The sequence below is a fragment of the Pezoporus occidentalis genome, unplaced genomic scaffold (assembly GCF_034315485.1).
Source record: "Pezoporus occidentalis ecotype Australia unplaced genomic scaffold, CSIRO_AGI_Poc_V1 ctg1656, whole genome shotgun sequence".
NCBI classification, from domain to species: Eukaryota; Metazoa; Chordata; class Aves; order Psittaciformes; family Psittacidae; genus Pezoporus; species Pezoporus occidentalis.
In genome coordinates this window covers 1-10,737 of record NW_026913484.1, presented here as the reverse complement: position 1 = coordinate 10,737, position 10,737 = coordinate 1, and the positions used below count along the sequence as shown (strand labels likewise).

General features: G+C 54.3%; 2 protein-coding genes across 2 annotated transcripts; one reads left to right on the top strand and one right to left on the bottom strand.

Annotated features, from left to right (window-relative positions):
- Positions 1 to 219: 219 nt before the first annotated feature.
- On the top strand, positions 220 to 1,946 carry LOC134160920 (adenylate cyclase type 10-like; the record flags this gene model as incomplete). Its single annotated transcript, XM_062613376.1, has 3 exons — positions 220 to 425; positions 854 to 947; positions 1,894 to 1,946. Coding segments are annotated over 3 exons (353 nt in total), but the record flags the coding sequence as incomplete, so codon positions are not given.
- Positions 1,947 to 3,581: 1,635 nt separating this feature from the next.
- Positions 3,582 to 8,519, bottom strand: LOC134160919 (adenylate cyclase type 10-like). Its single transcript, XM_062613375.1, has 8 exons — positions 8,486 to 8,519; positions 8,242 to 8,327; positions 7,493 to 7,681; positions 7,258 to 7,379; positions 6,547 to 6,623; positions 6,071 to 6,260; positions 5,112 to 5,164; positions 3,582 to 3,838 (listed from the first exon to the last, which is right to left on the bottom strand). The coding sequence occupies exons 1-8, from the start codon at positions 8,517 to 8,519 to the stop codon at positions 3,582 to 3,584; spliced, it is 1,008 nt and encodes a 335-aa protein (XP_062469359.1).
- Between the last annotated feature and the right edge of the window lie 2,218 nt (positions 8,520 to 10,737).

The following is a 10,737-nucleotide window of genomic DNA, read 5'->3' as shown; positions in this document are numbered from 1 at the left end:
GTTAAGACAGCCAGCACTCTCAACACAGTGTCACTGTCCACTTGGTTTGTCTGTTTCTTAACACCCATTTAAGGGTCCTGTGTCAGTAGCCCCTCGAGAAGGATGGAGGATGCCCTCCCCCTCCATAATGACCATCTCCCCGCTGGGGTTCAGATTGGCTTCTGAACAGCTGAACTGCTGGAGGCTGTAGAGCTCTGCTTCTCCCTCTCTCTCTCCCAGGGATCTCTGCAGGGAATATGCACCACCTGAGGTTTGGAGACGAGAGGCAGCAGTACTTCTGTGTCATTGGCAAGGCCCTGGAGGATGTCTGTGAGGCCGAAAAGCTTGCGGAAGCAGGTGAAATTGTCCTCTCAGCCTCCTGCTGGGAGCTATGTGAGAAGCACAGGCTCAGAACCAGCCATATTGCGGGCAAAACAGCTGTGAAGGTAGGTGGATGGGACAGCATCTAGAGCCATTCTGAGGACCTGGACCTGAAGGAGGGAGGCCTCAGAAAGCTGAAGAGCTGAATGTGGAGAGAGTTGTAGCTGTGAAAGGGGAGAGCAGCTGATGCTCTTGTCCTTCTATGTTAGGAGTAACTCTGGGCTGGGCTTGCTTCGTTTGAGGGGTCAGGAGGCACTGGAAGAGTTTTGGCCCCACCAGCAGTGTCCTCCGTGGGTCACGGAGCTGTTGACAGCTGGGGGATGCTTGGAAGACGTCTGCTCAGCTCCAGTGTTTCTGAGGAAGCACTGCTGTCCTGTCCAGCCAGATAGGCTTCTTCTCCCCTTTTCTGGACAGTGACAGTGGAGGGCAGGATCTGTCCCCTGGGACTCCTGGAGAAGCCAGTGTCAAGTGCTTTCCTTCTGTGTACCTTCAGGTTACGGGCATGAACCAGATGTCTCTGTCGGAATGCCAAAATGTTTTAGACAAGCTTCCACAGAAGGAGAAGTGCTGCTTCACGGAAAACGAATGTGAGTGCCAGATTCACCTTGTTTTGGTTTTGCTTGGAAACGTGGGGCCTGGCTGCTGCAGGGGTCAGGGATGAACTACCGCTCCCCTCTTCCCCTCTCAGTTAGCAGTCATGCTTTTGGCCCTCTTGTGCATCATCTGGGGCAGTTGCTGCTGCTGCCATCTCCTTCCTGCCCTAAGCACCTGCAGGTGGCAACACAAGCAAACGCAGGAGTCTCTCCCCTGTTGCCAGTGCTAGCCCCTGCTTTCCAACAGCTCGTAGTCCCATCTTCCCACAGCAACCGTGTGTGTTTCCTCTCCGCAGATGCTGTCAGGCCTGCTCTTTTCTTGAACCCTGATACTGATGTGGGAGACATACTTAGTTACATCCCAAAAGCTGTTCTCAGGAAGGTACGCCTGGGCCGTTGCTGCTGGGGCTGCTTTTTTTGCAGGGCAGAAGAAGCGGTGCATTCAGAGAGGGAGTTTCCATGAGAGCAAGCCAAACAAAGAAAATGCATCCCGAGATGACAATGTGGGCAAATTGGGCCAAGGGGCACAGGTGCTGCACCACTGGATGAGTTGTCCTCGGAGAGATGGGTGGTGGGGCAGACATTTGCATCTCTTGTCTTTTCTGTGGGTATGGCTCTTCATGTTCTGTGGACGTGATGGCAGGATAGAGGGGAGAATCCACTGAAGCCCCATGAGCATCGCTCAGGGTCACCACTCATGTCCATAACTGTCCCAAGATGGGGTGTTACCGGAGCGCCCTTCTCGCCTTTGTCATTTGTGTTCTGATTTGGTATCTGACTGCTGCAAGCTGGGCAGCCTGCCGACCATTTAAACCGAGAGGAGGATCTTCTCTTCCCCTACTAGTACCTGCTATTGCCAGGACACCAGCTCTCCCTTTGTACCTGGTGTGGGCAGCCCCTGGGAGAGCAGGCTTGTGGCTGTCATGCCCTTGTGTTCCAGCGCAGGCTTTCCTCTGTGAGCTACGGCCAGTCACCATCCTTTCCTCCACCTGAATTTTGATACAAAGGACAGAGTGCCCTCAGTGAAGCAGGACTTCCTCACAAGGGTGAAGTGAACAAAGTCTTCCTGTTTGACAAAGGCCAGTGAGGTCCTCTTCCTCTCACCTGAATTTTGATACAAAGGGCTGTACATTCCTGTGTGTGTTCGGAGTGGGATGGATAGTGAGAGCATTCATGCCTTGCAGAGTGCTTTTCTGTTCCTTGCAAAAACAGGGTGAGTGTCTGGTGGGGCAGGGAGCGCGTGCTGCCACCAGTGTGTGTTCCCCTGGGAGTGTGAAAGGTGAAAGATCTCCCTTCCTTGAGGCAGTGAGTGCCCTGAGAGTGGCTTATCCCTCATCTCAGGTTCTGTCCCAAGCACACCCTGCTGGCCACCATGCTGAAGAGCCCTTGGTGAAGGCGAGAGGCTCCTTGGTGCCAGAAGCAGCACCTGTCTGGGTGACTGGCCTGTGGACAGTGATGTCCTTGACAGACCCTCCCCTTGTGTCCTCACAGGCAGGAGAACACTGTGCCTTCCCCTCCCTCTTGCTGGCAGGCAGCCCCAGCTCTGGGAAGGCTCCTTGGCAGGGCCTGTGCTCTAAGCCCATGTCCTGTGTGGGTACACAGGACATGTTAGCCCCGGAGCTCTCTGTAAGGAACCCCAGGCTGGCAGGGCAGGATGGTGGTGGCCCAGGCTGGGCTGAGGGGCCTGCAGAGTGCTTTGGGGTGGGATCTGCACCTGGAGCGCAAGAGGCATGTGCAAAAACAGCGTCTGTTTCTGTTACCACAGTGGGATGGGGGTGGCCTCATTGGCCACCCTCCTGCCTGAGGCACGAACCCTGTGCTACAAGCCTGGGCTGCCCTGTGCCAGCAGAGGAAGACAGGCTGGGAGAGTGCCTGCAGCCAGCAAGCACACCAGGAATGGCCCAGGCAGCCCAGCCCTGGGCCCACTGGGTCCCAGCTGAAGGACCTGGGATCAGGCTAGGAAGGGGCAGTGCTGGAAGGGCACTGTGGAGCTGGGTGGCAGGTACACTGTGTGCACCTGGGCTTATCCCTGGCAGCTTGGCAGCCCGTGTGATGGCACACTCTGGGCTGGTGACCTGTGATACCACAACCTGGTCTCTGGGGCCCTCAGGGAAGGGGGTGCTCAGAGAAAGAGAGGCTTCACAGCTGTCACTGTCTATCAATGTGGTGCACCACCAACAGTGAGTGTCCTCTGGAAGTCCAGAGGGGATGGCCGGCATCCTAAGGGTCCAGCTTGGCCAGCAGGAGTTCTGCTGAGCATCCGCTTTTCTCCATTCACTGTGGATGAGACGGCAGGAGCCCTGGTGTGGCCTCTTCCCTGCTGTTTCCTGCTGGGAGAGTGGGAGTGGAAGGGAAGGTTTTGTTGGGAGACACAACCTGGCTTTCAGGCCTCTGTCCAAATGGCTTTCCCGTGCCTGTGCTCTACACATGCCCTGTTACCCTGGGAAGGTTTCTGTGGCCCTTGGCCACCTGGGTCCCATGGATAAAGGTGGACCCTCAGGAGCTCACTGTACCCCAACCCCAGGCTGGGGCCAGGATGACCTTCTTTTTGCCCAATGCTAGTCTTGCTGAAGCAGAGCACGCAGGAGATAACTATGGAATGCCTCCATGAGGCTTTTTGAGGAGGCTTCAGTCCAAGGCCAAGGCACACTGGCCAAGGGGCTGGAGCGTTCCATGGCTCTCAGGGATGGAAAGAAGCAGTGTCCCAAAACTACAGGACAAAACCCTGTACCTGCAGCCAGCAGACTGGCCTAACTGGGACAGGTGATTAAGTAATTGGCTCTTCCCAGCGCCCCTTGCGCCCTCAAATGCCAGTATGTGTCTTTGTCCAAAACGGTTAGAGGCTTCCAAGCAGTTGACAAAGAGGTCAATCTCCTTCTTCCGACCTGTGAAGACAAACAAGAAAATGAGCTGCTGGGGCATGCTAGAAAGCAAAGAGCCATCCCTTTGGCTGGCACCCTCCACCACAGCTTCCCTCCCACTACCACATCTGGCAGCCTACGATACCCCTGCTGCCTTCCAACCCTCTTGTCCCAGCTTTTGCACCTCTGCCTTCCTCAGAGTGGTAGCGGATGCCCTGTCCCACAGAGATTCAGACAGCCCCATGCAAATCCCCTCAGGGATCCAGTACAAGGCTGGAAGGGATGATCTGAGTTGCTTCAGGCACCTGTGTCCCAAACAGACTTAGAACATCTTCTCCTGGCTGTACGACTGGCCACAGAGCACATCAGTGTTGATACACAGCCGTGTTTTAGTTCTTGCCAAAGAGGGCTTGCACAGCATCAAGGCATTTTCTATTTCTCATGCCACCCTGCCAGCAAAAGCAGGCTGGGGGTGCACAAGAAGTTGGGATGGGGCACAGCTGCAACAGCAGACCCCAGCTGGCTTATTTCATTGCATATGATGCTGTGCTTCACAAGAAAAGCTGGGGAAAAGGAGGAGGAAGGGGGCACATTACGAGTTCCTGTGTTTGTCTTCCCAAGTCCTTGATACACATGTTGAAGCTCTGCTTTCCTGGGAATGGCTGGACACCTGCCTGCCACCAGGAGGCAGTGAAAGAATGCCTGATTTTGCCTGTCATGGATGCACAGCAGCTGCTTTACCTATGAAGCTCTCCGTATCCAGTGTGCTCACTTTTACCCTTCCAGTTCTCTTCCCCATCCCACTGTGGGGAGTGAGCAGCCGTGTGGGGCTGAGTTCCCTACCGGGGTTAACCTATGACAGGGCCCAAAACATCCAGCAAGACACTGAGTGATTAAAGGCGTCCGTGATGCTTGACTTTTCCATGTTTACAAGCAGATGCTGCCAAGAAAGCACCTCTGAGGAGTACAAGGGGGAGAACCAACCACCAAAACTCCCCATCAGTCTAGCAGAAGGAAATCTCTTTCCTGACCCCAAGGACAAGGACTGGTTTAGCCCCCAGGGTGTGAGCAGCTTGAAACAAACCTTCCTATCAGGTCTGAAGCATGCCTGGGATCACCGAGCGCCTCACCCTGCTTCCCACCCCAAAGATATCAACTAAGTAGGCACTGAGAGAGCCAGCACTTCCTCAGGGCCTCTGCAGGCAACATTATCCCCAGCAAAACCTTTTCCGTTCCCAATACAAGTTACTGAGGGGAAGAAACTGGGGTTCAGAAGAGCAAGGCATTCTCCACATACCCAGCAAGGAGGCGTTATCTGGCATCTTCATGGCAAGAGCCATGCCAAATATGCTAGGAGCAGGGGAAAAAGAAAATACAAGTCAGTTAGCTGGTTAGAAGCCAAGGGACATCAAGAAGCAGCCTGGCATGGAGGGGCTGGATGTGCTCCTCAGGGTACCTGTTTTTCTTTCGAGCGGCATGTTATCCCCTGCATGCTCCCCCCCACCAAAGTTCAAGCTGGCATGCTGAGAGAGCTTTAAGCATTAAGAAACCCAACGGCCACACCAGGACGAGAGAATATATTGAGAGTCCGTCAACAGAGGCCAGACCCAGAGACATGTGAAAGAAGCAAGAGTGAGCTGCTGGTTAGCAGATATCTTTACTGCGTTGGCCAGGAAAAAACGAGAGTCTTGGAAACAAGGACCCGATGGGCTGGGATTCCAAGCACCTGGCACCTCTGGCTTAAGTCTTCCTGTATTTTCAGAGACTAACATTCAAACCACCATCCAAAAAGAAGGTCAAATCCTGGCCCAGAGGAAGAGCCCGGGTTTGAGGAGGAAGACATGATGAAGAACGTCCTGAGGGTCCACCTTTATCCATGGGAACCAGACTGGCCCAAAGCTTCCCACTCAAGAGCAGCTAGGACAAAACCTTCTTGGGTCAGCATTACCAGGGCATGTGGTAGAGCGAGCACAGCACGGAAAGCGCAGTTGAAAGCCATTTGGACAGAGCCTGAAAGCCAGGTTGTGTCTACCGAAACAAAACCTTCCCCATTCCTGTGGTTTCACTCCCACTCTCCCAGCAAGAGGAAACAGCAGGGAAGAGAGGTAAAAAGCCTCCCACACCAGGGCTTCTGACCGTCTCATCCACAGTGAATGGAGAGCGGCTTCTGCTCTCTCTGCAGAACTCCTCTATGCTGGCCAAGCTGGACCCTTGATGCCACCATCCCCTCATCCAGACTTCTCAGAGGACACTCACCTGTTGGTGGTGATCCCCACATATTGATAGACAGTGACAGGATGTTTGAAGCCTTTCATCTTTCTCTCCGGCAGCTCCTTGAAGTAGCAAGAGGGCAGCCCAGAGCTGGCACAGGTTGTGCTATCACAGGTCACCAGCCCAGAGTAGCTCATCATCATCCGGGCTGCCAAGTTCACCTTCTGGCCAATGACTGCCAGAGAGATGAAGAAAGAGCACACAGTGATGTACCTGTGCCACCAGCTCCACAGTGCCCTTCCAGACCAACGGCTGCCCTGCATCCGACACCCGCAGCCCCACAGTGGGTTAAGCAGATCCCAGGGGAACAACCAGCTGTGGAGCCCAGTGTCCCGCCCCAGCCCAGGGCTGGTGCTGCCTGGGCCATTCCTGGCTGGTTGTTGGGCAGGCACTCTCCCAGCCTGTCTTCCTCTTCCCAACAGCTCACGCCAGTTTCCCACACCGCACGCACATGCTTGTACCTGTGTACTCGTGCCTCAGAGGGTGGCCAATGAGGCCACAGAACGCCATCCCACTGGTAACAGACACAGACGCTGTCCTGGCACACAGGGAAACAACACGGCTTCAGAGGCGCTCCAGGTGCAGTCCTGCCCACCCAGCTTCATCTCTTCCCGCATCTCCCCTCAGCACTAGCCTGGGCCACTGGCCATCCTGCCCTGCCAGCCTGGGGTTCGGGGTACAGAGAGCTCAGGGCTGTAAAGGACCCAGGCGGCAAGGACAAGGAACAGGGCTTAGAGCACAGGCAGGAACTTTTGGGCACTTCTCCTGAGACCCCCTTCCCTGAGCTGTGACCTGTGACCAGTGGGAAAAGAGGGAGGGAAGAAGGTGCCACAGTGTCACTGCCTGTGATGACAGCAATGTAAGATCAGGTGTCTAGGCCCCATCACTGTCCACAGGCCAGTCACCCAGAAGGTGCTGCTTCTGGCACCAAGGAGCCTCTCGCCTTCACTAGGGCTCGTTCCAGCATGGTGGCTAGCAGGGTGTGCTTGGAGACACTCTGCCTGGCTGCCCAGGGATAAGCCCAGGGGTTGCCTGCCACCTCTCAGGGCACTGTTTCCTTCCTGCCAAGGAAGGGAGGACAGGGGAGGGTAAGCTAGACGCAACACTCTTTCTTCCTCTGCTTTACGCTGGCCCAGGCAGCACGCGCTCCCTCAGCCCCACCAGACACTCACCCTGTTTTTGCAATGATCTTGGAGCACGAGTTGAAGATCTGAAAAGCACTCTGCAAGGCATGAATGCTCTCATGGGCCAGCTTTACTCCGGGGAGTCCGAACACACACAGGAATGTACAGCCCTGCCAAGGACAGATGCAGCACATCTTGCCACAATGCCTAAGAAGGAATCTTCCCCTCTTGCTCAGTATCCACCCTCTTGGGTTGGGGGGAGATGATTCCACCTCACACTCACTTTGTCAAACAGGAAGACTTTGTTCACTTCACCCTTGTGAGGACAGATGATTTCCTGCATCAGGCTGCTGACTTCACTGAGGACACTACGGAAAGATACTATGTCCTTTGTATCAAAATTCAGGTGGAGGAAGAGGATGGTGACTGGCCGTAGCTCACAGAGGAAGTCCTGCGGCACTCTGTCTTCAAGCTGGAAGACAAGAGCATGACAGCTTCACAAGCCTGCTCTCCCAGGGGCTGCCCACGCCAGGTACAAAGGGAGAGCTGGTGTCCTGGCAATAGCAGGTACTAGTAGGGGAAGAGAAGATCCTCCTCTCGGTTTAAATGGTCGGCAGGCTGCCCAGCTTGCAGCAGTCAGATACCAAATCAGAACACAAATGACAAAGGCGAGAAGGGCGCTCCGGTAACACCCCATCTTGGGACAGTTATGGACATGAGTGGTGACCCTGAGCGATGCTCATGGGGCTTCAGTGGATTCTCCCCTCTATCCTGCCATCACGTCCACAGAACATGAAGAGCCATACCCACAGAAAAGACAAGAGATGCAAATGTCTGCCCCACCACCCATCTCTCCGAGGACAACTCATCCAGTGGTGCAGCACCTGTGCCCCTTGGCCCAATTTGCCCACATTGTCATCTCGGGATGCATTTTCTTTGTTTGGCTTGCTCTCATGGAAACTCCCTCTCTGAATGCACCGCTTCTTCTGCCCTGCAAAAAAAGCAGCCCCAGCAGCAACGGCCCAGGCGTACCTTCCTGAGAACAGCTTTTGGGATGTAACTAAGTATGTCTCCCACATCAGTATCAGGGTTCAAGAAAAGAGCAGGCCTGACAGCATCTGCGGAGAGGAAACACACACGGTTGCTGTGGGAAGATGGGACTACGAGCTGTTGGAAAGCAGGGGCTAGCACTGGCAACAGGGGAGAGACTCCTGCGTTTGCTTGTGTTGCCACCTGCAGGTGCTTAGGGCAGGAAGGAGATGGCAGCAGCAGCAACTGCCCCAGATGATGCACAAGAGGGCCAAAAGCATGACTGCTAACTGAGAGGGGAAGAGGGGAGCGGTAGTTCATCCCTGACCCCTGCAGCAGCCAGGCCCCACGTTTCCAAGCAAAACCAAAACAAGGTGAATCTGGCACTCACATTCGTTTTCCGTGAAGCAGCACTTCTCCTTCTGTGGAAGCTTGTCTAAAACATTTTGGCATTCCGACAGAGACATCTGGTTCATGCCCGTAACCTGAAGGTACACAGAAGGAAAGCACTTGACACTGGCTTCTCCAGGAGTCCCAGGGGACAGATCCTGCCCTCCACTGTCACTGTCCAGAAAAGGGGAGAAGAAGCCTATCTGGCTGGACAGGACAGCAGTGCTTCCTCAGAAACACTGGAGCTGAGCAGACGTCTTCCAAGCATCCCCCAGCTGTCAACAGCTCCGTGACCCACGGAGGACACTGCTGGTGGGGCCAAAACTCTTCCAGTGCCTCCTGACCCCTCAAACGAAGCAAGCCCAGCCCAGAGTTACTCCTAACATAGAAGGACAAGAGCATCAGCTGCTCTCCCCTTTCACAGCTACAACTCTCTCCACATTCAGCTCTTCAGCTTTCTGAGGCCTCCCTCCTTCAGGTCCAGGTCCTCAGAATGGCTCTAGATGCTGTCCCATCCACCTACCTTCACAGCTGTTTTGCCCGCAATATGGCTGGTTCTGAGCCTGTGCTTCTCACATAGCTCCCAGCAGGAGGCTGAGAGGACAATTTCTGCTTCCGCAAGCTTTTCGGCCTCACAGACATCCTCCAGGGCCTTGCCAATGACACAGAAGTACTGCTGCCTCTCGTCTCCAAACCTCAGGTGGTGCATATTCCCTGCAGAGATCCCTGGGAGAGAGAGAGGGAGAAGCAGAGCTCTACAGCCTCCAGCAGTTCAGCTGTTCAGAAGCCAATCTGAACCCCAGCGGGGAGATGGTCATTATGGAGGGGGAGGGCATCCTCCATCCTTCTCGAGGGGCTACTGACACAGGACCCTTAAATGGGTGTTAAGAAACAGACAAACCAAGTGGACAGTGACACTGTGTTGAGAGTGCTGGCTGTCTTAACCTGCCCCAGAAACCCAGCAAACCAAGCCCCTGATCACCGCCCACCCCCTTTACATGCAGGCGGGTTGTAGCTGTCTGCTCAAGAAAAACTACAGCCTGCAAAACCCTTCTCACAGCCTTAAGCAATGCAGCTCTCCTTTGCTCTTTGTGAAAGGCAGGGGAGAAAACACGGAAAAGGATGCAAAGCTGCCTCCACCTGAAAAATGAAGGGATAAGTTCCTCCTGCAGGCATCTGGCCGACAGCAGATGCTCAAAGACCCCAATATTCAACCTGACACCTGCTCTTCCTTTGAGCTTCACAGAATCATAAAGCCATAGAACAGTGAGGGCTGGAAAGGACCTTAAGATCACCTAGATCCAGCCCCACTGCCATCTCGCACTAGACCATGTCACCCAAAAGGCCGCCAGATTGGTCAGGCAGGATTTCCCCTTAGTGAAGCCATGCTGGCTGTCACCAAGCACCTTGTTGTTTTTCATGTGCCTTAGCATGCCTTCCAGGAGAATCTGCTCCAAGATTTTGCCAGGCACAGAGGTGAGACTGACTGGTCTGTAGTTCCCTGGGTCATCCATTTTCCCCTTCTTGAAAATGGGGGTTATATTTCCCTTTTTCCAGTCGTCAGGAACTTGACATGACTGCCATGATTTTTCAAATATGATGGACAGTGGCTTTGCAACTTCATTCACCAGCTCCTTCAGGAACCGCAGACGGACTGCATCAGTTCCCATGGGTTTGTGCACATTCAGGTTCTTAGGATGATCTTGAACCAGATCCTCTCCTACAGTGGGCCGAAGGTCTTCATTCTCACAGTCCCTGCATCTGCCTTCCAGGACTTGGGTGGTGTGCTCAGAGCATTTGCCAGTGACGGCTGAGGCAAAGAAGTCATTAAGAACCTCAGCCTTCTCCAAATCCAGGGTAGCCAGTTCTCCTGATAGCTTCTGGAGAGGGCCCATGTTGCCCTAGTCTGTCTTTTTATTTGCTACATACCTATAGAAGCTCTTCCTGTTATCTTTCAGATCCCTTGCCAGATTTAATTCTAACTGTGAACGCACACAAACCCAGTGGTCTGGTGTCCAACTACAGGTGGCCCCTTGAATGCTTGCAGGAGATGCTTTCCTTTGGCGCTAGCCCCGGGCAGGGATCCCTGCGTTCCCTGCCAGTGTGAAG